Below are 25717 nucleotides of genomic sequence, written 5' to 3' on the forward strand. Positions count from 1 at the left end.
CATCCGACTGCCTCCCCAATTAGGATTAAAGGGTGCACCACCATGCCCATCATAAGAGCATATTTAAATTTTTTATTTGACACATAATAATTGTACATATTTATAGGTTTTATATATAATACATATATTATAAGCTAATATGTACATAAGGTGTAATAATCATAATTGGCATATCCTTCGGTTCATTTTTTGCTTAATTAGAGTATATTAATTATACATAATGGGTTTCATTGTGACATTTCCAAGTGTGATACATATGGATAGAATGTACTTTGCTCCTAGTCACTCCTGTTACCCTCTTCTTCCCACTCCTGCAGCTCCCATTCATCTCCCCGGCTGTTTTTTTTAATGACCCAGTGATTTTCATCAAGTTTGTTCATAGGCTCATGGGACTTTACCATTGGCTACACCGCTGATGATAATGTCTGTCCATCTCCCATCCATCAGTAACTGCATATAGATCCTCACAAGAGAGCTGACACCTCATGAGCTCCATGACAGGAAGTGGGTGAGCCTAGTCTGTGCAGAGCTCATGGAGGCTATTGTAGCTTCTGTGTGTTCCAGAGTCAAATCTAGAGTGCACTGGCTAGGTCCTTCCCAGCAGCCAGTGTTCCACAGCATTGCCTGCTTCCTCTACTATTGCTGGGGAAGGAATTCTTTATCCTAAGGTATAGCCTCGGGGTCGTACTGACTGCTCTGTGCAGCAAGCCAAGACAATTGGCATAGTAGAAGGATACAGTCCTCAGAGCCTTGCACTGGCTGCAGGGAAGTAGCCGAATGGATAGTGTGCTTGCCTGGAGTGCACAGATCCCACATCAGTCCCCACACCACTTGACTCTTCTAGTGTGAGGGCGCACACCTGCAGTCCTCGCACTCGGGAGAAAAGAGCAGAAGGATCAGGAACCCAAAGTCACCTGGGCTACATAGTGAGTTTGAAGCCAGCGTGGATTCCATGAGACCTTACCTCACCTAAAAACAAAAGGGGACAGTGTGCCCCAAGGTTTAGGCCACATTGACCTAATGGAATGCACTCAGGAGACATCAGAGACCTCCATTAAAATGCCCTCCCTTGGGCTAGAGAGGTGGCTCAAAGGTTAAGAGCACTGGCTGTGGTCCTAAGTTCAGTTCCTGACAACCACATGGTGGTGCATAACCATCTATAATGAGATCTAGTGTGCGGGCAGAACACTGTATACATAGTAAATAAATAAATCTTTTTAAAAAATGCCTCAGAGGCTTGCATGTCAATCTTATGGAGGCATTTTCTCAGTTGTGTTCGCCTTTTCTCAGAGAACTCCAGCTTGTCTCAACTTGAAAAAAACAGATGCCTTCCCTTCATGCCTGTTGTTGCTCAGGAGGCTTCAGTGCCCCTATTCCCTCCCAGCATCACTGAGTGGCATCGCTAGCTACTCCAGAGGCTGGAGCAGGAATATTGCAAATTCAGTGCCAACCTCCACAAAAACCATATCTCAACGCTTAAAAGACTGAGGATACAGCACCATGTGGAGAGCTTGGCAGGCATGTGTAAAGCCTTAGAAAAACAAGTTAGAGACCTAGACCTGGGCCTCCATGCACCAATGATTCTCTTTACCTAAAAGCTGCTGGTGTAGGCTAGAGAGATGGCTCAGCAGGGAAAGACACTTGCTATCAAGCTTCAGGGCCTGAGTTCAATCCCCAGCAACCACATGGTGGAGGGAGAGAAACAGTTCCCATAGTTATCCTCAGAGCACGTGCATAATGTGGCATTTTCTGCCCACACTCACATACTCACACACAAAAAATAATTTTTTTTTCAGCAGGCATGATAGCTCATACCTTAATCCTAGCACTTGGGTGGCAGAAGCAGGTGGATCTCTGAAGCCATCCTGGTTTACAGCAAGAGTTCTAGGACTACACAGACCCTGTCTCAAAGTCAAAAAAAGAACTGCTGACTTATCCCAGGAAACATGTGCCAGGTCTGACCAGCCAATCTACAGCCCACATGTGACAAACAAGAATGAATGGCTCAACTCAAGATCATAAATTTAAAAGCCAAGCATGTAATCCCAGCACTCAGGAGACAGAGGCAGGTGAATCTTTTAGATTCGAGGCCAGCCTTGTCTGCATAGGAAGTTTCAGGACAGCCAGGGCTACAGAGAGAAACCCTGTATTAATAAAAAAAAAATCACAAATGAGATTTCTTACATGTATGATCTTTTGCCAGTGGGAAGTGGGGGAAGGAAAGGGAAGACCAGCCTTATTGTACGGTTCTTAGGCATGACCCTGGTAGAAAACAGTGTTGTGTTGCAATGTCAAACGGTCAAATAAGGCTGTGAGTCTAGACTCCATTCCTTTCTGAAGAAATAAGATATTGAACTTGATACCAGCCTGGCTGTCCCCCCTCATCCCTCTCTCTTCCTTTGTCCTTTTGTCTGACTGGAACACAGCCTTCAAGGACAGAGCTTCACCCTAACTAGCTTGCAAACCCTAGAGAACACCTCAGGGCTTTGCGGCCAGCAGGAAAAGCTACCCCTTGCCTCTGGCTCATCTAATACTGCTCCTGCCCAGCAGCTGGCCTGTGCTCTGTCCCCGTTCCTATGGTTCATCTAGGTTTCTAGCTTGGCTTGAGGACAAGCTATATTGCTTTCCAGGAGCAAGAACGGCAGGGTGGTATGGAGAAAAGAGAGGAGGCATCAGGTAGCGGAGGAAATTGCTTGGGAAGTACCTACTGGGCTTAGACAGGCCAGACCCTAAGAGTTGACTGTGGTCCTTGTACCTGCCAGGTGTTCCTGCATGAAGCCACTGTGCGCTTGATGGCAGGAGCCAGCCCCACACGAACACACCAGCTGCTGGAGCATAGCCTACGGCGGCGTACCAGTCAGAACACCAAGCATGGTGAGTCTAGCAGCTCCCTTACCACAGGCCTGGTGTAGCCTTGTGCTCAGAGCAGAGAGGACGGAGTCCTGGCATCTGGGGAAGTGCTCTTCACACTTGACTCTCTTGGCCACTTAGTGGGAATGAAAGGAGCTGGCACTTGTCTCTGTAGGCAGCAGGAATGGTGTTAGCTGAGTAGTCGTGAATGGGGCTTAGGGTGTCATCCAGTGCAGGAACAGGATAGAAGTTGCATAGGTTCTAAAACTCAGCCCACAAGTGACTGTATGGAATTCCTGCCAAGTTCATCTGCTGTCCTGTGAGGAGGACTAGGGAAAGAGCAGAACATACCTCCTCACAGGATGATGGGGTGAGTTCAGCAAATGAGGCCACATCAAGTCTTTGGGACAGTGCTTACATAAATCTCATTCCCACAGGAGACGTAGACACCTGGCCTGGCCAACGAGAGCGAGCTACTGCTATCCTGCTGGCCTGCCGCCATCTTCCCCTCTCTTTCCTGTCTTCCCCAGGCCAGCGGGCAGTGCTGCTGGCTGAAGCTGCCCGCACCCTGGAGAAGGTGGGTGACCGACGTTCCTGCAATGACTGCCAGCAGATGATTGTCAAGCTGGGTGGTGGCACTGCCATCGCTGCCTCCTGACCACGTCTGGGCTTGGTCCACCTCTTTCCACCTTTGTCCCTTTCTCCCAGGACCTTCCCTCTGTGTCTCAGACTGTCTGCCCATCTGTTTTTCTTTCTTCTCCAAGAGCTGTGAGGATGAAGGCAAGACTGACTTTCTAAGCTGTACCTGCCAAGGTTTTTGGATCGTTTCAGGCCGGTAGGACCATGGGCAGAGCTCCTTACAACTGCTATGGTCTCAGCCCAGGTGGCCTGAGCAGGAATGGGGTGATCTCCTCACTTGAAAGCAACATAGGGTGCTGCCGAGCCCCTTCCCCAACCCTCTGGAGACTCTTGAGTGTCTCCCTCTCTGCCTCTTCGGGTTTTTTTTTGTTTGTTTGTTTTGTTTTTGTTTGTTTGTTTTATGTTTTTTTTTTTTATCAGGCTTTCTCTGGGAACTAGGTCTCTGTGCACCAGAGAGCATTTTGCATTCTGGACTTATCTGGCATGCCCCTTTTTATACAGATGTTTTTATATGTGTGTGCTTGGGCCTGCCACGATACAGGGCAAAGTTGCTGTGGCATCTTTATTTCTCTCCCTGGGTCTGCATTCCTCCCCTGTGCCTGACTAAGCCTGTTCATTGTTTTCTTGTCATTACAAGGGACAGCCAGGGAAGGAAGGGAGCCCAGCCCTGGGAGGTGGGTGGGAGGCAGGGGCAGGTCTAGGGATGGATGAAATAATGTTGGCATTGTTTTTTAATTTTTTAAAAAATAAATGGTATCTTATTTAATTGTCCTGTTCCTTCCCACTCCTCCACCCCCTGAGATGGCAGCCTGAGCTCAGGGAGGCCCAAGGGGCTGGACAGGATGAAGCCACCATTGGGCCTGGGATCCAGGGGTCTTTCTTCAGCATGATTATTTGTTCCTTCCTAGCTCAGCCTAACTCCTACCTCCCGTATAGTGTATTTTTATCCTGAATTCCTGTCTGTGAATAAGCCAGAGTGGCAGATACTGGTCCCAAACCCTCCCCAGCAGCAAGCCTCTTTTTCAGGGTAGGAATCAGGTCTCTTGCTTTGGGATGGGGGAGTCCTAGGAAGAAGAGTGGTCCTGCTTTTCTGGACTGCTTGGTCAGGGCTTCCTGAGAGACTTAAGAGGAATTCTCCCACCTTGTGCTTCTCTTCCCTTCAAGCTGGTTGAAGCAGAGAGCAGGCAGGGGTGGGCCCTTCCTGTGCTTGGACCCCACCTATCCTATCCTCTGTCTCTCCCCAGCTATCACTGTAATTTATGGCCCTCACCCACGGGGCAGCCCAGCCCTTATGTCTTGTGTATATACTGTGCCTTTTCTCCTTGTTGGGGGGGGTGGGAGGGTGGTTTTTCACTGAACAGGGGATACACCTACGTCTTCCTTGATGTTGACACATTCACCATGTGCTGGACATAGGTTATTCAATAAACACAGATTGGTACCACCTGACAGGCTGTGTGAGTCTGTAGTATACCTCTATAGTCTCTTAACCAAATGACTGCCTAACGTGGCCAGCAGTGGGCTAGGACTAAGAGCAACCAGGTGGCTGCAGTCTGCTTGTCCTTTGCTGCCCACAGGTGAACTTGACAAATCCTAGGGATGGGTGAGGGTCTGGGATAAAAGGGCTATCATCCAAGTTCCAGCCCCTTGCCCAACCATTCAGCTGGCTGGCTGGTGGACAGTAGCAGTTCTTTGCAACTCGAGGTGTGAAGTCACTCCTCCATTGGGTGGGCCACTCCTTCATTTCCACTTACTGTGGGCAGGGCCCTCCTAAGCATCTCAGCAACTGATGGCCACATACAAGTGTGGTTTCTGCATTTCCCACTGAGTCACTGGTAAACTGACCTCTCGCCCCCACTTGCATGTATGCAGACTGGGATAATCCATACCCTTGACCTCGGCACCACAGGCCCGTTACTCAAATGAGAGTGATGGATGCTCACGAAGTACCAGTTGCAGTGAGCACTTGGTGAAGCTGTGAGGGGGGGTGGCGCGACCACGTGCAGTACTCGGGCCTTGGTAGAGGCAGAGTGGAGAATTGGCCTGAGAAGGAGCCTCAGGCTGACCTGTTTGGTGTGTGGCTGAGTCTTGTTCATCTGGCCGAGAAACAACTCTGAACCACAGTGTAAAGGGCATCAACAGCAAAGTACACCGCAGAGGATTCGAGCAGCCAGGAGGCACAACTAGCGCATTTATTCAAGTCCGCATTTCGGTAGTGACCATTGCCCTTGGCCTTGGCCTAGCCCCAGTGAGCAGATAAGGCTCTTGAGCAGAAAGGTCATGCTTGGCAGCCAAGACCTGCAACAATGTGGCAGGTGGCCTGAGTGACCGAACACCTTATCTGCAGACAGCCTATAGATCTCTTAGGATTAGAGATGACAACAAATGTGCCACCCTTTGGAACACAGGAAGGGCTGTAGCTAGGGTATCCCCACACATAGCAGAACCTGGAACTGAGGAATTGGGGAAGGTGCAAAGAGGCAATGACAGTACGCTGGGCTTCAGCTAGTACTGGGAGCTTCTGGCAGGAAGGGGGTAAGAGAGCTAGCAGTGCCAACCCTGTGTAGTGGGAGCAACCCCAAGGGAGGGGCATTGCTAGGCTCCCATTCCAACATCTCCATCCCCCTAACCCCAGAGCAGCTCCTGGGAGGAGGCTAGGCTCCTCTATCCTGAGCACCAGATGTCCATGTGGCCCGCACCCATTAGGGGGGTGGCCCTGGGCCAATCTGGTCAAGCAGCCTGCAAGCTAGGAGCCGGCCCAGGGCCAGACTATGTCCATGAGGATCAGCTAGGCCGAGCTAACTGGAACTTGAGTGAGAGATCAGCTGTGGGGAGGGGAGGGGCTAGCCTCTAGAAGAGCACATGGACGCTCTCCCCTGAACCCAGATCTTAAGACACGGAGGCCTAACCGCTCTTCTATGGCTTGCTCTGCTCTGAGCAATGTTTGGCATTAATCCAGCCATCCTCTCTGGCCACTTTTCTCGGGCTTGCACTGCTGTCATGTACAGTCAATGACTGACGATCCCCTTGAGACAGGAACCACATTAGAGGGTTTATTTACACAGGTAAGGATAGCCCTGCATTCCCAAGGACAGAACACGTGGCCCTACCCTTTTGGCCCCTTAGCCACAGGCTCCAAATGTCCCCAGTCCCGTGTGGATCGAAGCCAGCACTGCCACTCCACGACCTGGGGCTCCAGACCCCACAGAAGGCTCCAGTGGTTCCGTTTCAGACAGTGACTTCAGCTTTGCTGTTGGTGCTTAGGTGCCGGGGCCCTCTGCCGGCGCTGCTGTAAAAGGTGGTAGGCTGTGTGCTGAAGGCCTCGGGCAACTTCTCCACGCTGAACTGACGCCGTGGCACGTGGCTGGGCCGCCGAGGTGCAGGGGAGACGTGAGCCACCAAGTGGCCACGGGGGACCGGCCGCGTGGGGCGGCCCGCGGTCCAGGCTGCATAGGGAACCGATGCGACAGGGCCGGTGGGAGGTACGTAACCCGGAGGGGCCCAGGGACAGGCTTCGAGCAGCGCAGGCAAGTCCTCCGGGTTACGCGGGCCCCGCGCTGGAAGGGTTCGTGGGGCCGGCTCGGTAGAGGGAAAACGTTGATAGAATTCCTGGGGTGCAGCCTCTGCAGGGTGGAGGGGAGGAGACAGGGTCAGTCGACACAGCACTGGCTTTAGGAGACGGGTCAGCTGCTGAGGAGGGAGTCGATTGGCTGCTTGGGGATGTCCTGAGCTCGGATTGGCCAAGCGGGCTGCTCTTCAGGGAGAGAAGGTAGCATCTCTGGGGAACTGGCGCCAGCAACATGCACCTCACCTGTGGCCTTCAGGGCTGCTGCTTTGAGAGTAGCGAACTTGGTGTAATCGGGCTGCAACGTCAGGCTGCCACCACCCTGCAGCCGGGGGCCGCGCGGGGGTCCCGGGGTGGCAGATCCCAGAGGCGCGTTATTGAGGCGTTTCTTGTCTGGAAGGGAGCGGGGCAGGGGTGTGAAGACAGCAAACTGACCCTGCCTGTGCCACCACCTCTTCTCAACACCCTTCCCAACAGCAACTGCAGGCAACCTGGGGCACGGACAGCTCTCCAGAATGTCCTGGCTTAGCTCACAAAAACATGAATAATGGCAGCAAGCCCCGAAGGGTGCTTCCCTAATGCATGGCTTGCTAGCTAGCAAGGCGCTAAATCCTGGACCGCTCCCCAGAGATGGAGGGGCACTGAACTCCATGTAAATAGTGGAGGAACGGCTAAGAAGACCAAGAAATGGGTTCCAGACCCACAAGCCAGAGCCTCGGAACCACAGCTCTAGCCAGCTTATCCTGAATCTGGAGCCTTCCTCACCGCATCCTTGCCCAGGAGACAGGAGGCAACAGGATGGTTCCTCTCCACCAAGGACTTGTCGGACCCCAACCACACTCCTGCCCAGGCAGCCCCCTCCTTTATACACAGCAGGCAGCAGCCCAACCCCCACCCCCGCTCCCTAGCCAACCAATCAACTCTCCCCACTCCCACGGACCAATGGCCGGCCACTAGCCTGCTGACCTGTGCTGTTGTGGGGGGAACCCCGAAGAATGCCATCACCCATTTGGACCTGGACACAGTTACCCAGGGGTGGGCCCAGAGGTGGAGGCAGTGGTTCCTGGGGGCTTGGCTGTTTGAGAAGTTCTGTCAGTGTCCTGTGGAGAAAGGAAGATGTGGAAGGGACTTGTAGGCCCCGGCCTCTCCAGTTAGATAGGGCTGGCGGTTGTCACCGCTGTCTCACTCTGAATTATTTTATCATTTTATGAATACCGGGGCTTTGCCTGCGTGCATGCATGCTCAGTGCCCTCAGAGGCCAGAAGATTCTTGGAACTGGGGTTCCAGGTGGTCATAAACCAGTGGTCCTCAACCTTCCTAATGTTGTGACCCTTGAATGCAGTTCCTCATGTTGCGGTGACCCCAACCATATAATTATATTCATTATTACTTCATAACTAATTTTGCTACTGTTTATGAATCCTAATGTAAATAGCTGTGTTTCCCAATGGTCTTAGGCGACCCCTGTGAAAGGTCGTTCCCCTCATAGGCTGAGAAGCCCTGTCATAAGCCAACATGTGGTTCCTGGGAATTGAACCTGGGTCCTCTGAGAGAGCAGCCATCTCCCCGGTCCCCCATGGGGGACCACTTTGTATCTCTGGGCAGTTCTTTGAGCCTCTCTGGGCCTCCCTTCTGTTCTTTCTAGTGATTAACCTGGGACATCTCGCTTCCCCTACCACGCATGACCTGTCAGCCTTGCTTGTGGCCCCAAGATGGCCATCTCCCAAAGCAGGTCAGGGAAGTAATGAGGTCATATGGAACTAGGGCCACCTTGTGTTTCTGAGGCTCCTTACTGTGGCTCACTCTCCGAGACCCTCCCTCCTGAGCCTCTGCATCTTTTATCCTTCTCCCCAGCTTCTCCCATACTCTGTCACTCAAATGCTACCAGAGTCCCCCCTCCAAGGTCTCCCTTACCTACCTGCACTCCCGCTGTGTGGGGTTTCTGCTGGGCCTGGGACCTAACTGCCACACAGGCAAGGAAGGCAGACAATGAAGAAAACAGGGAAGCCACAGAGATCCCTCTGTACCCAAAGGCTGTGTGACCTTGGGCAGCTGCCTCCCTGGGTACCCAGAACACCCAGCCCCCACCCAGCTGTGGCAGTGTCTGACTGAGCCTTTCCCATAGGCAGCCCGGCCCTCAGCCCAGCTGCCTGCAGTACCCAGAACCCATGATTTCCTCCTACTCTGCCTGACCCTCCTTCTGACGGATTAATGAAGAGGCACACTGGAAGACACCTGAGGTAGCCCAGGATTAGCTGCAGAGCGGCAGGCTCTAAAAGGGTCTACAGCCTGTCTGAGTTGACCTCTCCTTGTCCCACTCCTCAGTGGCACATGCCAGTTATGCCACACAGCCACAGATAACCCAGCTCTCCCAAGGAAAGGAGGAATCATCATGCCCCTGGGCCTTTGCACAGACTCCAATCTTGACGCCAACCCCCTCCTCAAGTCATCCGCATCAGCATGGCAGAATTAAAGAGAAACTCAGGCAGGGGTTCAGAACACACTCACCTAGGAGCCCAAAGAAGAGAGTCAGGGTACATTGTTACAGGGACATAACCAAATCTGGACGTTGCTGATCGTGTTGCACATCAATAAGCCAGCCATGGACTAGCCCAACACCCCTCTACCACAAGGGGCCTCAGCTCCCACTGTTTCTCCGACCTCCCCACTGCTACCTCTGTCCTGCAGGAGAGATCCCAAATTCAGAGGCTGAGCTTCTTTCTGCCTCTGCAACATTCAGAACCCCCTGCTAACGCTGGAGATTCAGTAGCTTGGAGAGAAACACAAGATCCAGGCCCCCAGTTCTGTCTTTCAACTGCCTGGAGAGATGGGCTAAATGGTCTGGTGGCGACAAGTCTCATGCTCTGCCTCTGGGGCATCCACATCTGGTCCTCCAGGGGTGTGTGCCTGTGTGTGCGTGTACGTGTGCATGTGTGTGTGCGTGTGTGTGTGCACGTGTGTGTGCATGTGTATGTTGGGGGACCTCCCTCTGTTGTCACTCCCAATTGCAGCCTGTTGCATGTGGTGTCAACAGTCTGAGCAGGCTGGGACATGGGTGGACAGGTGAGCACCAGCAGGGCATGGGATGTGGGGGGGGGGGCATAAGTGGAGGAGGTAGAGGGAGAGCTCCAGGGTCAGCACAGAATTCCCATTCGGCTGAAAACTCAAAATAAGCTCAAAACTTCAGCCAGCACCTGTCAGGACCTTAAACACACTGGTCTCTCTCCCCTCCAATCAGAGCAACTGGGGAGCCAGACCTTTGCCTGGGGGCTACTGAGGGGATGCTTCTGAAACTCCAAGGAATGAAGGTCAGGTTTGAGTCACACTGGGTTGGGAAAATGGATGGAGGTGGGAGGAGGAAGGGGAAAGCAGGAGCCGCAGCAGGGGAATCCGCCAAGCACCAACATCACCCTTCTCTCCGCCTAAGCCCACCCTTAGTACTGCCCCAGTCCGTGTGTGTACTGCCTGGCCATCGTCAGTGCCCCCTCCCTTGGATGCCGACTTTTTTTTTTATTATTATTCTGCAGTGGAGGTGCAGAGCTACAAGGAGAACGACCCAGAACCCAGTCTAGGCAGGGAAGGTCAAGGGGTGAGGTATCAGGTGTCTCCTGCTGGGGCAAGAGAGACAGACCCAGAAGAAAACAAAAACAAAAGGAGAAGGAGGCTCCCGAGAGGTCGAGACTTACAGGGGGTTGCAGGGGAATTTGGACCCAGCCGGGGACTGTGAGGACATGGCGGGACCGGAGGGCGCGCTCACCTGGTCACCGTGCGCCGAGCGCGCGGGCTGTGCGCTCTCTCCAGGCCCAGGCGTGCCCCGATTCCAACCAGCACGAGTAGCGCGGCGACACCGCACACCGCGTAGACCGCAGTGTGGCTGCGCTCGCGGGCCGGATCGCGCGGGGCGGCAGTGTCACGGGCACGGGCGGGCGGCCGGCCAGTCTGCACCCAGGCTGGCGTGTCGTAGTTAGAACAGCGGCTCTGGTCCAGGCGGCGCGGGCCGTCGTGGCAGCAGAAGCGGTAGCCGCACGTGCCGCAGCAGAAGCTGTAGACACCCGAGCTGCAGTTGAAGGGCGGGTCCCACTGGCCCATCACGTCGTAGTAGCCCCGGCAGCGGTCGCCTCCCTCCGGGGCCACGGTGCCGGACGCTGCGGGCTCCTGCGTCTCTGGAGCCCCAGCGCGGCCCGACGGCGACCCAGCCAGCAGCAGCGCCAGCCGGAATGCGAGCGGGAGCCCATGCAGGCGCCGGCCACCGCGCTGTCCCCGCGTCCCAGCGCGCTCCATGCAGCCCGCGCCTTCTGCTATTGCGCCCCGCTCATTGCTCGGCGCGCGGCCGCTCTGCCCGGCTCCCCCGCGCCCTCCGGGACCGATCGCCTCGTTGTCCGCGCTGGCTCCGGGCCGACACCTCCTGCTACGTCCGCGGCTCCAGACACAAGTGAGCTTGGTGTGGAGTGCACGGGGCTGGACCTCCTCCGGTGGGCGCGCCCTCCTCCGGGGCTCACCTCGGACTGCTCACGGTGGAGTCGGGCGGCGGATGCTCGCCTGCGCAGTCCCCGGTTCCCCCTGGCCTCAGCGGGGGTCCGGAGCCAGGGTCTTTCGGGGACTGAGCCGGGCGGCGGGTCGCCGGACACCGCTGCCTTCCCGCCGCCCGCTCCGCGCTGCCCGCGCTCTGGCTCCGGCTCCGGCGCGGGCTCGGCGCGGGCTCGGGCGGGAGGGAGAGGGAGCGAGGGGAGGAGGGCGGGAGGGAGGCAGAACCGGGGGAGGAGCGCGGCCGCTGCGCGGGGAGGGAGGGGTTCTGTAGGGCCAAGCGCTTCAGGCGCACCCCACCAGGGACCCTCTCCAAAGCCTCACTCAAATTGTTGTCTGAATTGGACCCACGAGGGGGCTCAGCTTAAAGCTCTGCGGACTCGGATCCCGGCGGCCTTGGATGAGCGGTTGGTTCCTTCTTTTTAAGTAAGGGGACAGAGTCATAAGAGATCAAAGCAGCCTGGACTACGCCAGAAAGGTTGCTCCCGCCCTCTTCCTCTTCCCAACGTCCCAACGTTCTTTCACTCTGTGTTCTGATTGAGACATGGGTGAAGAGGGCATTTCCCCTTCTGCAATAAGGACCCCCAGCACAAAAATGGCAGAGCGGCAAACCTGCATCAAGCCCTCGCCGGTTTGCCCTAGAGCATGCGCTCTGTTTCCAAAACCTGGACATTTGGCTGGGGTCCTGGGATATCCCAGTTCTAGGCACAGCCTAACCAGAGCCCACTTGGTTGGCCACCTCAAGACCACTGGAGGAAGTGGTCTGCCCCCCTCCCCAGCCTCTGGGGACCAGGACAGTTGCCCTCCTCTGTATGTCCTTGGTGTCTCACCTTTGGAACCCCCAGGTCTTTTCACAAGCAGAGGGAGAGAATGACAGGCCATGGCTCAGTGCCCCCCACCCTCCGGGTGAGTTTTTAAGGAAATGTGACCCTGACGCTGGGCCTTGCTCCTCCCTGCAGCAGTAGCTACTGTTAAAATCGAATGGTTTTCCCCAGTACCTGCAGCGATGGAGCAGTCAGACTTGGGAGGCTAAGACCACCTGGGCCCACAACTTTGAACAACCTGGGCTACAGAATGAGACCCTGTCTCAAAATGCAAACACAACACCCCTAAAGATGAAGCAGGAGAGTTGCTTGAAGCTGAATTGGTCTACACGGTGAGTTCCAATCTTTACTGGAAAACTCTGCCTCAAGTAAAGAAAGAAGGAAAGAAAACTAGCAATCTGTGTTTGGTGGTGCATACCTGTAGACATGCGTATTAGGAGTTCAAGATGAAGCTGTCTTTAATCCCAGCAGAGGTGAGGACAGCCTGGTCTACAGAGCGAGTTCCGGGACAGTCATGGCTCTACAGAGAAACCCTATCTAGAAACCAACACTGCCCCCCAAAAGGGAATTCAAGAGCAGCTTGGACCATATAAGACCCTATCTCAAAACCAAGCCAAACAAACAAAAAACACCGAAATAAATAAAAACCTTTTTCTGAAGGGCAGATTTATGATCGTCCCTCCCATTCCTTCTGGGAGGCAGAGATTAAAAGGATACTTCTCGATGTCCAGACCAGGACAAGGACTAGGTTTCCAATTCCCAGTGTCCCTCTGCTCCCAGCCCAGCTCGGGTGCCTGTCAATATTTGCAAAGGAAAGCGCGAGATGATACGTGCTTCTAACTCCTGGATGGTGCAGAATTTAGCCACTCTCGGGTCCTTTCCTCTCTCTTCTCCACCTCCCCTCCTTTGGAGCCTGGAATCAGCTTATGAAATGGAGAGAGGAGGAGGAAGGATTTACAGCTTAAGGAGGATCGCGTCCTTCTTGTGTGTGAGACGGGCCTGGCCGACAGGCTCTTAAAAGCGTTCAGGCTGAAGGAGGGCAACTCTCCCCTCATGTCTATCAGGCTGTCTCCGTTTACCCTGGCTAAAAACAGCCTGTCCCCTCCCCAGACACATACCCACGTGATTCCCAGCCAGTCCTGATGACCCTAGTCCCCATAGAGACTTTCCACATTGTCATTTAGAAGGTGGGGGAGACACGCTGGGCAGGGACAGGGCATGCTTTAATCCCATCACCCGAGACAACCTGCCACCAAGCTGCTGGCACTTTGCCACCTGTGTTGGGGCTGGCTTTTAGTTCGGGTTCTGTTGCTCGGTTCAGAACTCAGTTGTTCTTTCTGACCTTTTGTGCTTCCTTCCCAGGCTTTCCTGGAGGTGGGAGTGCCACCGACTGTGCTGTGTACATTAGGTTCACTAATGCCAAGCTGACCTTGGGGCCACAGGGGCTCTGGGGGTGCTCTCCCTCCGCTCCCATCTCTGAGCAGCACTTTAGAGCTGGGTTGTCTTCCGACGTCCAGAGTCTGTCCTTGCTGCCTTCTCTTACCGCTATTGTGCTCGTTGGCATCTGCTCGGCATCGACCTCATACTGACCCCTCAGGACCTGTAGTGCAGAACGATCCCTTTGGGCCAGCAAAGAAACTGGATTCCAGTTCCTCATCCTACCCGGGGGGCTGATGTGCAAACCTCACCCCATCTCCAGCCCTCTCCCCGTCTATGGATTCTGAGGTCGGTCAACAACCACAGGTGCCAACAATTACAGGGTTTGTGCCAAACATTCGATGCCTGTCTGTATGGACACGTGGCCTTGGGGTGAGGGGCAGGAAGAGAGAGTTACAAGACACAGCTGGTCTGTGTTCTGGGGTCTGGCTATCCATGCAGCTGACACCCCCACCTCAGGTACATGGCCATGAGCTGGGCTAGGGGTTCTAAAGGTAATGCCATCCAGTGAAGGAGAGACCCTTTGACCCTGGACCCCAGGGTCTCTGCTCACAGCAAAGGTTCTGGGGGCACCCACCCCCTGTCTCTTCTCCTCCCAAGCCTGTGTCACCAAAAAGTTGCCCATTGATCCAGGCTTAAAATAACCCCTGGCATCTGCAGTGAGCCCCAGGGGCGGGCGAGAGGAGCTGAGTGTCTGCCTGAAGGGCACCGCCCCGCCCCCAGCTCCCAGGGCTGGCAGCTGAGTGTGAGTGTGTGTGTGTGCAGGCGGAGTGTGCTCCTGAATGTGAGTGAGAGAGCGAGCGAGTGTGTGTCAGGTGCAAGGGTGACTCTCCGGGCCTTCCCTGCACTACGGGTTTACACTGCCTGACTGGCTGTGGGAGCCTGAAATCCTACGGGCATTAGCAAAAGCTTGTGTGGAGCCTCAGTGTCCCCATCTTAGACGTTAGGTGACCTGGCTCCACTCTGTACAGTTGTAGACAGGAAGGTTTGGAATTTACTAGACAGAAACCTAAGAACAGGAGAGGGGAAGTGAATTGCTGTGTCTGGCACAGAGCCAAGGGGAGCCAGGGACTGGCCTGGAGCCATCCTGCAAGTCCCAAGCCTGCCTTTGGCCAGCTCAGTATACAGCAGCTAGAAGCCCCCACTGTCCCAGGGAGGCATTTCTCCCCCATAACCTGCTCATGGGCAGCCAGTGCAGAAGGCCTCCCCCAGGTGGCTTTTCCTTCTCCCCTCCTCTCTAGAACGCCTTCTACTGCCCTTAGGATGATGTTCCCGCTCTGGGTGGACCCATCCGGCCGTCTAGGTCTGTTTTCTCATCAGCAAGATGGGCAGCTAGGAGGCACAGAGCTGCAGGGAGATGCTAAAAGCCCTGACTGGAAACACCTAGTATAGACAGCCACCTAGGAGTGCCCCTGCAGAAGAGAGTGACATCAGCTGTCACTTAAGTCAGAAGGCAACACCTGAGTTCTTCCATTTCCTCCTGAGGGTCTAGGGATGTTGGACTCCCCGCTAGTACAGATGCTGGCACCAGGAGGGGGTCTGGAGGGAGGGCCTTGGGCTGCCTTTGTCTCCTGAGAGGCAGCTCGTGACTCAGGCTCCAGCTGCCTGTGGGAGGGAGGGGGCGACGAGGCTCCTGAGGTCTCAAGGGAGCAGCAGGATTGGGGGTGCGGGGCTGGGTGCTGAGACTCAGTCTGCCCGCCCCAGTATTTATGCTCTGTATCCTGGCCTCGGCCTTTCCCTGCCTGGGAGGCTCAGGTAACCCCCTTCCCTCTGCTTGCAAACACCACCCCCCACCGCCATTAGTGTCCTTCAGGAACCTCCAGAGGCCAGGGCTGGGCGGGAATTAGACGGGTGCGGCTACCGGTTCAGGAAAGTCCTTCTAGCCCAGGCTGCCCACGCCTGGGGGCAACTCCACCGAGTCAGCTCAGAAAGTGGGGTGTGGGATATCCTGATCCCTATCATTCGCACAGCATCCTAAAGTGTATGATGGCTCACATCCAAGCCCCTCTTGTTCCAGCCGCAGTCCTCTGAAGGCCCGTGGAGACACGGACCCCTCGTGAAGAGAGCTAGTAGGGCAGTGGGGGTGGGGTCTGTACTTAGCGACAGAGAACTTGCCTGGTGAGCACCAGGGATTCCATCCTCAGCACCACGAAAAGGAAAAACAAAAAAAACCTAGCGTGGCAGCGAATACTATCATTTGTAAGGGGTTGACCAGATCAGGAGTTCAGGGTCATTCTCCGCCACAAAGAGAGTTCGAGCACAGCCTGGGGTCGAGTTAGAGACCGCTTCTCAAAACAAAACAAGAAACAGTTGCCTCCGACCCAACCTGCCCTTTATCAGTTTCCGCCCTTGACCTCACGCCTTGGATTTGCCTCTGGCCACACCTCTTTCCTGCAACCCAGCCACCGCCTCAGCCCCGCCTCTCCTTGGCCCCGCCCCAAGTCCCACCCCACCCCTCTATTCCGACCCTTCTAGTCTCAGCTGGTGGTCTGGCGAAGACGTCTCCAGCTGCGCAGAGCAGCGAGACACAGACCTGGAACCCAGATTCACTAAAGTTTAAGGAACCGTCCCGTCCCGCCCCTTCCCCTGGCTGAGTCTTGGGAGGACGGTGACAGCTGGGTGGTCTTCAGGAGACCTTTCTTTTGCTTCGTGTTTTAAAGACAAGGTCTCGTGAACTGGATATTCCTGCATCCACCTCCCAAATGCTGCGATTACAGGATTACAGACGCGAGCCTCTATGCCCCATTTTATACAGTGCTGGGGGGTGTAACTAAGAGCTTCAAGGATGCTAGGCAATCACTCCGTCAACCGAGCCACACCCCTACCCAGAAGCCCCAGTCTGAAGATAAAGAGGCAGACCTGAGACTGTGCCCAACTTTTAAAGACGGAGCTGTCCGTCTCTGCTGACAAAGAGGAGGTGGGAGGGAGGATCAGCAGGCTTTCCTATCTGACTTCACTAGTGGGTCCCCACCTCCACCTTGAGCCCCAAGGCCCGGAGCTGCCAGGCAGGAAGTGAAAATGGTCTGCAGGAAACACCAAGGGGAACTGAGACTTCTGCCCTCTGCCCCCACCTGTTAGTCCTTGGGGACCTTGGGGAAACCAGACCCTCCAAAGGAAACCCCAGACAGAAGCAGGCTGGGGGTGACGGGCTGCCTCCCTCTGTTCCCACTTCATCCAGCGTGCCTTCCAGAACCTACCTTGGGCCAAAGCTAATGCCAGAGACAAGTCTCTGAGTAGCAATGAAAACAAGAGGTGGGGTCCGGTCAGTACCTGAGTCGGTGGCTCTCCAGGACCTAGCTTGGGTAGGTGACCCCCTGTTGGGTAGGCAGACCGGGTGAGGGTAGGCACCCCAATAGAACTCAGCCCCAACACTGGTTGTGATTTGAATCTCGTAACCACATAATCACACTCGTGGATGTGATGTCATTTCAGCTCTCAGGACAGTGGTGTCACCCAGAGGTCGTTAGAGAGGCCAAGGCCATTGTCCCGTCCCTGCAAGCAGAGGTTTCTTCAGGAGAAGGCGCTTGCTCTGTGCCTGTGACGCCAGCCGAGCTTGCAAAGGACCAGATGCTCACACGGAAAACTTGACAACTGTCGAAAAGCTCTGTTGGGAGTGTTTAAAGCCAGAAACCTACCTTATGTGCCGATCAAGATGGAACTTGAAGGAAAAAAGTGTAAGGGGGGAGGGGGTTGGTGAACACTTGTGGAGGTCAGGGGGCAGCTTGTGGGAGTCAGGTCCCAGGATTAAACTCAGGTTGCCAGGCTTGGCAGTAAGCACCTTTACCGGGTGAGCCATCTTGACCCATGATGGGAAACTTTCAAGACTGCAATGACTGCAGTGGTGAGCATCACACACAGCACACAGAGGCTAGTGCCTGGGCCATGGCTATGGTGGTGAGCATCACACGCAGCACACAGAAGCTAGTGCCTGGGCCGTGGACAGCTCACGGCACACGGAGAGGCTAGTGCCTGGGCCGTGGCTATGGTGGTGAGCATCACACACAGCACACAGAAGCTAGTGCCTGGGCTGTGGACAGCTCACGGCACACAGAGAGGCTAGTGCCTTGGCCGTGGCCAGCTCTCCTCAGCCTCCACTCTATCACAATGTGCCTTCCAATTCATATGCAAAGAAAAAGAGTATCTTGATTTCCCACCCCCACCCTAGACAGGGTTGTTCTGTGTAGCCCTGGTTGTCCTGGAACTTGCTTTGTAGACCAGGCTGGCCTCAAACACAGAGAGATCTGCCTCCCTGGCTTATTTTTAATAATTTTTTAAAAAACTAATCACGGGTCCCTTCCTCCTTCCAGGTGTTGCTATGAAAGCCAAGCTCAGAATGGCTGGAATGACGCCTCAAATGACACCTTCGGCAACAGAAGGGTACTGATTCATTCCCTGGCAGTGCAGCCCTTGGGGGAGGGGACAGTGTCCCTGCTTCTTGTCCCCCTCCTCTTGCTTTTCCTGGCTTTCCCAAAGAGCTTCCTTCTTGTTTGATTATGATGACGATGGCAGGTCCTCTCCCTATGTAGGCCTCGCTTTCCTCATCTGTGAAATGGGGGTGTGTGAGACTTCTCTCAGCTTCCTTCAGCCCTTCTCCTTTAGGGGCCAGAGTCCAGGAAGGGAACTTTGTATCCATCCCGATTTTCTTCCAAAGAAACAGGTTGAGGGGAAACTGTGTGCCAGCCAGAGGCTTAGCTGGGAGGAAGAGGTACCAAAGGTTTGTGTGCCATGGCCCCACAAGGGTTTCACGTCTTTTCTCCTCCAGAGCCTAGACCCTGGCTGTTGTTGTGACAGGTGGCCAGGGACAGCTCAGACAGCAGTGGCTTGACGGACCCGTCATGGACTGTTTGCCATCTGACTTCATTTACTCATCTAGTCCCCTGCAGAGAGGGGCGTCTGGGAAATGAATGTTCAGGTCCTGGAAGCTCTAAGTGTCCCTGGATACTGGTTTCTAAACTAGGGAGTGGGCAGGAGGGGTTAGGGCTGCCGGGCAGGTATGGTGAGCTCAGAGAGACCGGCAGGTGGGGACAGAACTCAGCCAAAACCCTACAGCGGGACTCCATTTCTGACTCCCAGGCCAGTTCTCCTTCTAAACAGAGGCTCAGTGGTGACAAGTTCCAATAAGTTATGAGATCAGCTTCACCAGGAGGAGGGCAGGCAGGAGACATGATGGCTCCCCGTGAACAACATGCCCAAGACTGGTTTCTTCAGCAAAGAGCACACTGTCAGGGAACAGCTTCTACAGGGCTGATATTGAGCCTGGGGCCAGCACAAGCTTGGCCAAGAAAGCCCAGTTCAAGGGGAGAACAGTCCACAAGGGGAACACAAAAGGACCTCAGTTCAGCCTGCCCCAGCCTCGCTGTGAAGGATTGTCCTATTGGCCGGCCACTGCTCTGTGCACTACTGCAGAGTGGGCCGTGCCCCAGGGGACACTGGGCCCCAGGTGCTCTCTGGGGGGAGAATACCACCATGGCGTCCCTTCAGCTTGAGTTTAGACTCCAGCCTGAGACTACGGACTTCTTCCGGTGACTCTAGAAAACTGCCCTCGCGGTAAGATGGCATCTTCTGTCCTGGCAGACTGTGTCAAAGAAATCCACAATTTCTGAATTATTCCTGACTTACTGGCACCTGAGACTCAGCACAGCACAAGCCCAATCATCTCCCCGTCTCCCAGGTTATTTCCAAAACTTGATCTTACAGTTGGGGTTTAGCTCAGTGTAACTACTTGTTTAGCGTGGGCTTGGTCCCCAAGGCTATCGACAATAAAATTACAGAGCATCTTGCATTAAATACCAGAGTCAAACCATCAGCTCGTTGCTGTCACTTGCATCAGCATCGAAGCAGGACAGTTCTGAAAGCAAGAATTAAAGAAACACGGCACCCACGACAGACAAAGCGTCTCCCCACTAGCCTTTATTCAGATTAGTTTTGCCATAACGGCACCTTTCCCTGCTAAAAGGAAAATCTCTCTCACAGTGCCTGTGTTAATCTGTTTTATAATACTGCAACAAAACACCTAAGGTTAAATAACTTTACAAAGAAATAAGGCTGATTTATCTTACAGTTTTGAAGGTTCAAGGGCCACATCTGATGATAGCCTTCTTGCTGGTAGAGCCCAGAGTTAGCACAGTATATCACGTGGCCAGAAACAGAGACTGTTCCTTGTTGATCGCTCTGTCCTGATGACTCTACCTGACCTTCCAAGCATACCACTTCTAAACACCAGAATGAGATTAATTTTCTAATAATAATAATGAAAGAAAAAAATCAAAATTTAAAAAAGATTTTATTAACTATTATTTTGAGTCTTGGCCTCACTATACACCTCTGGTTAGCCTAAAATTTGCTCTGTAGACCAAGCTGGTCTCCAATTTACAGACATCTGCCTGCCTCTGCCTCCCTAGTGCTGGGATTAAAGTTGTGTGCCGCCATGCCCGGCTTATATTGTATAATTTGTAAGTGTGTGTGTGTGTGTGTGTGTAAGGTGTGCATGTGAGTGAAGATGCCCATGGAATCCAGAGGCAGCAGATCCCCTAAAGCAAGAGTTCAAGTCAGTACCTACTCACCTGAAGTGCATGCTGGGAATCAAAACTCTGGTCCTCTGGGAAAGCCGTCAGTACTCTTAACCACTGAGCCATCTTTCCAGTCCCTATTTTTAACACTTTAATTGTGTGTGTGCATGTGTGTATGTGTGTGTGTGTGCGTGTGTGTGTGTGTGTGTGTGTGTGTGCAAGCAAATGAGGGCTGGTACCTTTGGAGGCAAGAGGCTTTGGCTCTTCCTGGGCCTGGAGTCCCAGGTGGTTGTGAGCTGCCAGACATGGACACGGGGAAACTGGGCAACCGCAGTCCTCTGCAGGAACAGAACATGGACTCCTCTGCTGAGCCATTTCTTCAGTCCACCACCCAAATTTTGTAGAAAGAGATTGAGTGTCCAGTCTCTAACTCTTCAAAGAGATTATTATCCAACACTTGAGCCTGCCCAGCCGTTTAAGGCAGAAGAGTTCAAAAACAGTCTCAAAAATAGAATGTTCTTGAGCCAAAGACTAACACAAAATCAGTCTCGTGCTGGTGGGAGCCCGTGGCCTGTAGTGTCTGTGGTTCTGCCGGGTACCCTCCGGGCAATGGGCTCCGTCCCTGAAGGGCTGAACTTCTTTTCCAAGGCCTCGGGGGGAGAGTCCACAAAGCCCGTAGGGCTCCCTCGGTTCCCTCTACAGCTGCTATTCCTCAGGGCCGGCTGTCTTGGTGGTCACCAGCTCAGTGGAGCCCAGTTCTGTGGCGGGCACTGGGATGCTGTGGCTTGGCAGGGTGGCGTCGGCGTCTTCTTTGGGGGTAGGCCAGATGGGAGCGGAGGCAGGGGGGGTTTCTGAGGAGGACACGAAGACATTGTCCAGGGACTCTGGGGTAGGTGAGGGACCGGGTAAGGCAGGTCAGGATTGAATCACAGCCTTCCTGTGACGCCTGTTCTAGAAGCCTCCTGGGGAACAGCCCTCAGTGGAGGAAGTGGGGCAGCGCATGACAAGTCTTCAGGACAGGAAGTGCTGAGTCCAGAGACATGTAAGCTGAGGTGGGGGACACTGACATGGGGGAGACGGGTGTCTGGGCGGTCTACTGGGCATAACCTAGGACCAGGCCACTCGGATTCCCAAAGGGAAGGGCAGACACTTTCACCCCAGATATCTCTTCCTGGGCACTGAGTCTCCTTGCTTGGATTAAGGCTTGGCCTGTGCTGTCCTCCCTGCGTTCCTGACAGCCTCAGCGCTGACTCCTCAGGACCCACCCCACACCCGCAATCCTGCGTTTGGTTCCAGACATCCCCTATAATAGGAGTTGTATCCCCCACCCCCAGCCACCATTGCGCTTCCCCAGACATGGTTCTCACCTTCTTGGACTCCGTCTGGGGTGTCAGGGGAGGCCATCCTGCGCTGCCGCCACCATCTCCAGATCACCAGGGCCACCAGGACCAGCACCAGCACCAGTCCCAGGAGTGCGGGGGCGCCGAAGAGCAGCCCGGGCAGCGGCAGCGTCGCGTCCAGCCCTGGTCCCGTGCCCACCGATTCCTGCGGCTGCAGCGCTGTCCCGGGCGCTGAAGGTGAAGGGGATGCGGACGGAGGGCGGAGGACTGAGGGGCCGAAGGCTGGGCGGAGGAGGGATAGAGAGGGAGACGGGCGGTGAGGGTCATGAGGGACCGCTGGCCCCAGGATCAGCTGAGGGGCACGTGGCGCTGCCGGGCTGGGGACCTTAGGGCAGATCCCGCCTGTCCCCCTGGGCTGTCTTACCGTGCCGAGGAGGGTCCGGCGTGCGGAGGAGGTTACATTCCAAGCAGCGTCGCACCAGAGGGTCGAAGCACAGTGCCTGAATACATGGCGTGGGCATGGGGCTGTCCCGGCTTCTCCGGCTTCTGGTCCCGCGCTTCCGGGCGCCCATGTCGCCACCGCATGCAGGTGGGACAGAGGTCTGAGTCTGGACTCTGTGCCCCTCTAGTCTAGAATGAAACCCAGACAGAGCAGCAGCATCTTCCGCCCCGCCCTTGCCTGCTGGGGTGGGACCACTGGGGTGGAGCTGCAACCTCGCCTGAACCCGAGACCTCTTTCACCTGTGGTTCCTGTATTAAACCACTCAACTGTCACCGCAGACGACAGCTGAGCATTGCTAGCGCTGGGGGGTCAAACTAGAGGCTGCTCTTGGACCGCAGAGGGGATGGGACCCAACAGTCACCTACCTTCCTCAGTCTCCTGCTGCCTCTGCTGTAGCTCACCGAGGCCATCTGCCCCTAGTCCCTCCTGCTTCCTGCTCTGCCCTTCCCAGGGTCAAGACATCAAATGCCCACAGTGGTGACTGAGGGACACAGATATCCTAAAAGACTTCCCAGTCTCACCATCCACTAGTCCTCCATATCCTTGTCCTTTGCCCAGCCCTGCCTCCCTGATCCCTTTGTCCCCTTTGAGAGTAGTGGGGGCAGGCAGCTAGTTATCCTGAATTCCATGGGAATGGGTAGGCATGGGGCCTGCCTGAGGGCCATCAGCACAGCTCACCACCAAAAAATGACAAGAAAACTTGAGAAAATGACACGGTGTTGGTAGAGAGGAGACGTCTAGGGGCCAGTGGTGGGGTGGAGTATGAGCAAAACCCTGGCGGCACACATGGGAAGGCCAAGGAGTACTGGGACTTGGGGAGTGGCGGGGAAGTGGGGGGGGGGCGCTAGAACAACAGGAATCTCGGATTCTGGCAGCAGGGTGCTGGGGAGCTTCGCAGGTTTGAAGGCAGAGCCTGAGTAGGATCTGCAGATTAGTAAGGGAACTGATTCCCTACAGTTCCTTTTCCAGAGCTGTGCCCCTGCTTGGTTATGTCTTTGCCTTGTCCATGCCGCCGCTGTATCAGGCCCTGGTTTTGGTCTCCTGCTTGTACCTCATCAGCATGGCTCAAACCCTGTCAGTCACACAAACAAGCTCTCTGGGTCCTGGGACACATGCAGTCCCCTCCTCAGAGGTCATGGGCTGAGCAGTGCCTGAGGGGGCTCCCAGCTAGAAGCCAGGGCCTGGGTCGTACAGAAGACCTCTTAGGCTAGTGGCCGAGGGATAGCTCCGGCAGCTTCAAGGGGCAGGGAAACGTGCCCTCCAGGAAATGGCATGGGGGAAGGCCTGCGAAGGCGAAGGGCTGCACAAACTGGGGGACGGACATGGCAACTGCTGTGGGGTGCTGGGAGAAAGGAAAGCACCATTGTGACAGCTGGACGGGGGCCCAGCTGGAGAACGAGGCGAGGGCCCTTTGGCTGCATCCAGAGACTGGATGGGGAGGCAAGGAGGCTGGATGGAGGGCAAGGGATGGTGCAGAGCTGGTCATGGAGTAAGGGAATCAAAGCGGATACAGGCGATTCTGAGGATCCACATAGAACCCTCATCAGTTAGCCTGGGGGTGGGGGGGTTCTGGCCCATTGCCTCTCCATCCCCTTGCCTATGGGCCAGCAACTCCACCGCAGGAAGGTGTAGGCGGTGGGGTGGCTGCAAAGGAGAAGTGGGTCTGGGGAGGTGGGTGTGGGTGTGAGTGTGGGTGTATAGGGAGGTGGGGGCAGGGAAGGAGCATGGAGCCAGGGCAAGGACAGTCCGTCTTACTGGAGAGAGGCAGGAAGGTTAAGACCAGAAGGCTTGGTTGTAATCCTCTGCCCGCACCCCCTCTACAGGACTCATCATTGTCAAGGCCATGGAGTCCTGCCTATGCACCAGGCATCTTAGCTACTGGGTCAAACACTGGAGCTGAAGAGCTGGGGCTCATGGGAACCCATGGCCAGGAATCCAGTCCTGGGAGAGAGGGCAGCCAGTAGGGCCTGGGTTGGGAAATGTCCTATGGGCTACACCAAGGAAGCCAGCCTGCAAGGAGATGCTACTTCACGACAGGAAGAGGATCGATGGCCAGCTGCTCTGCTCCTGCAGGAGACGGGGTCACCTCAGGGTTTGAAGCAAGAGGCCTGTAACTCCCGGTCACAATGACAAAGCCCTTCACTTCAGAGAGGGACGCTTGAAGTCTGGAAGACAGAAGCAAAATTACTCATTTGACACAAATGTTTATTGGACACTTCCTATGGGCCCCACTGAGACAGGAGCGAGACTAAGCCAGCGACAGCAAAAGGCCTGTGGGATTCACGTCTGTGGCGTGTACAGGTGTCTGACCTCAGCCAGATATTTTCACTTGTGCCTCTGTGGGGGCGGGGGTGGAGGCTGTGGTAGTCCTTGAATCTCCGCTTGAACAATTTCATGGTTAAGAGGAGAGATTTGGGGACTAATGACGTAACTGAGCTGTAGAATGGTTGCCTGGCATGCACGAAGCAGCTCTGGGTTCCACCCCGAATGGCAGATATTGGGCATAATGGGATACACATAATGGAATACCCTTGTAATCTCAGCGTAGCACTAGGGAGTCGGAGGCAAAAGAGGCTCAGTTCAAGGCTATGCTTGAGCTTCATAGTAGATCTGAGGAGTCCATTCTAGGCTACACGAGGCCCAGCAAATGGAGAGCTAGACCAAGAGGAAGAGAGCAAGCTCAGTGACACAGGGAATGTTAGGCTACACTTTAACATTGTTTTTTCATAGCTACTAACTCATTTATTTATTTTTATTTGTGATACAGGTTTCTCCTAGCAGCCCTGGCTGACCTGAAACTAACTCTGTAGACCAGGCTGACCTCGAACTCAAGAGATTCACACGCTTCTGCCTCCCAGGTGCTGGGATGGGATTAAAGGAGTGCATCACCACTGCCTGGTGTTTACTACTTAATACTTATTTTAGGTGTGTGTATCTAAGTGTATGTCTGTGCACTATGTGTGTGCAAGAACCCTCAAGAGGCCAGCAAAGGGCTTAAGAGTTACAGGCAGATATGAGCCATCACATGGGTGCTGGGAACTGAACCCAGGTCCTCTCCCTCTAGAACAAGTGCTCTTAACCCCTGAGCCACCTCTCCAGCCCCGAGGTCACTAACTTCTCAATTCCTTCTGTGTAATGTTTCTAGCTAACCTGGGAAGCAGCAGAGGACAGCTGCAGAGGTGGTGGTGGGCTTCTGGGACTTCTCTGGGCTAGCACACCCCCAGTGCCACCTTCTCAAGCAAGAAGCTCTTCTGTGTCATTCTTGGCTATGAGATGATCAAGAAATTAGTTTCTAAATTCACTGTAGTGTTTACACATTTTCCTTTTTAACAGATTTTTGCTTTTCAGGTTTTTTTTTTAATTTTGTTATTTATAAATCTGTTTATGACAAACAGGATCTTGCCATGTTGCCCAGGCTGACCTCAAACTTCAGGGCTCAAGGAGGTTTCCTGCTTCTGCCTCCTGAGTAGCTGGGCCTAAAGACATATCTCATCAGCCCAACCTCCTAACCCTTAAACAACAAAAAA

The 25717-nt window shown here is 54.5% G+C and overlaps 3 protein-coding genes across 4 annotated transcripts in view; 1 reads left to right on the forward strand and 2 right to left on the reverse strand.

Annotated features, from left to right (window-relative positions):
- Srebf2 (sterol regulatory element binding transcription factor 2) overlaps positions 1-4938 on the forward strand; it is a 57897-nt gene extending 52959 nt beyond the window's left edge. The window contains exons 18-19 of the mRNA XM_075960106.1: positions 2763-2874; positions 3288-4938. Of these exons, the coding sequence (XP_075816221.1) occupies positions 2763-2874; positions 3288-3508 (333 nt within the window). The 3' untranslated portion in view covers positions 3509-4938. The remainder of the gene's footprint in view (positions 1-2762; positions 2875-3287) is intronic.
- A 734-nt stretch (positions 4939-5672) lies between these two features.
- Shisa8 (shisa family member 8) lies at positions 5673-11805 on the reverse strand. Its single transcript, XM_075960107.1, has 5 exons — positions 10812-11805; positions 8021-8154; positions 7301-7447; positions 6120-7112; positions 5673-6084 (listed from the first exon to the last, which is right to left on the reverse strand). Exons 1-4 carry the CDS (start codon positions 11333-11335, stop codon positions 6718-6720), a joined length of 1200 nt encoding a protein of 399 aa, XP_075816222.1. The 5' UTR covers positions 11336-11805; the 3' UTR covers positions 5673-6084; positions 6120-6717.
- Positions 11806-20103: 8298 nt separating this feature from the next.
- On the reverse strand, positions 20104-22344 carry Tnfrsf13c (TNF receptor superfamily member 13C). 2 transcript variants are annotated; one of them, XM_075960109.1, is made up of 3 exons: positions 22113-22344; positions 21716-21970; positions 20104-21199 (listed from the first exon to the last, which is right to left on the reverse strand). In XM_075960109.1, the coding sequence occupies exons 1-3, from the start codon at positions 22258-22260 to the stop codon at positions 21054-21056; spliced, it is 549 nt and encodes a 182-aa protein (XP_075816224.1). In that variant the 5' UTR covers positions 22261-22344; the 3' UTR covers positions 20104-21053. The 2 variants fall into 2 exon arrangements, with proteins under 2 accessions (XP_075816224.1, XP_075816223.1); XM_075960108.1 differs by having other exon boundaries at positions 20104-21232.
- Positions 22345-25717: the final 3373 nt, after the last annotated feature.

The sequence above is a fragment of the Microtus pennsylvanicus genome, chromosome 2, assembly GCF_037038515.1.
Source record: "Microtus pennsylvanicus isolate mMicPen1 chromosome 2, mMicPen1.hap1, whole genome shotgun sequence".
In the NCBI taxonomy this organism is placed as follows: domain Eukaryota; kingdom Metazoa; phylum Chordata; class Mammalia; order Rodentia; family Cricetidae; genus Microtus; species Microtus pennsylvanicus.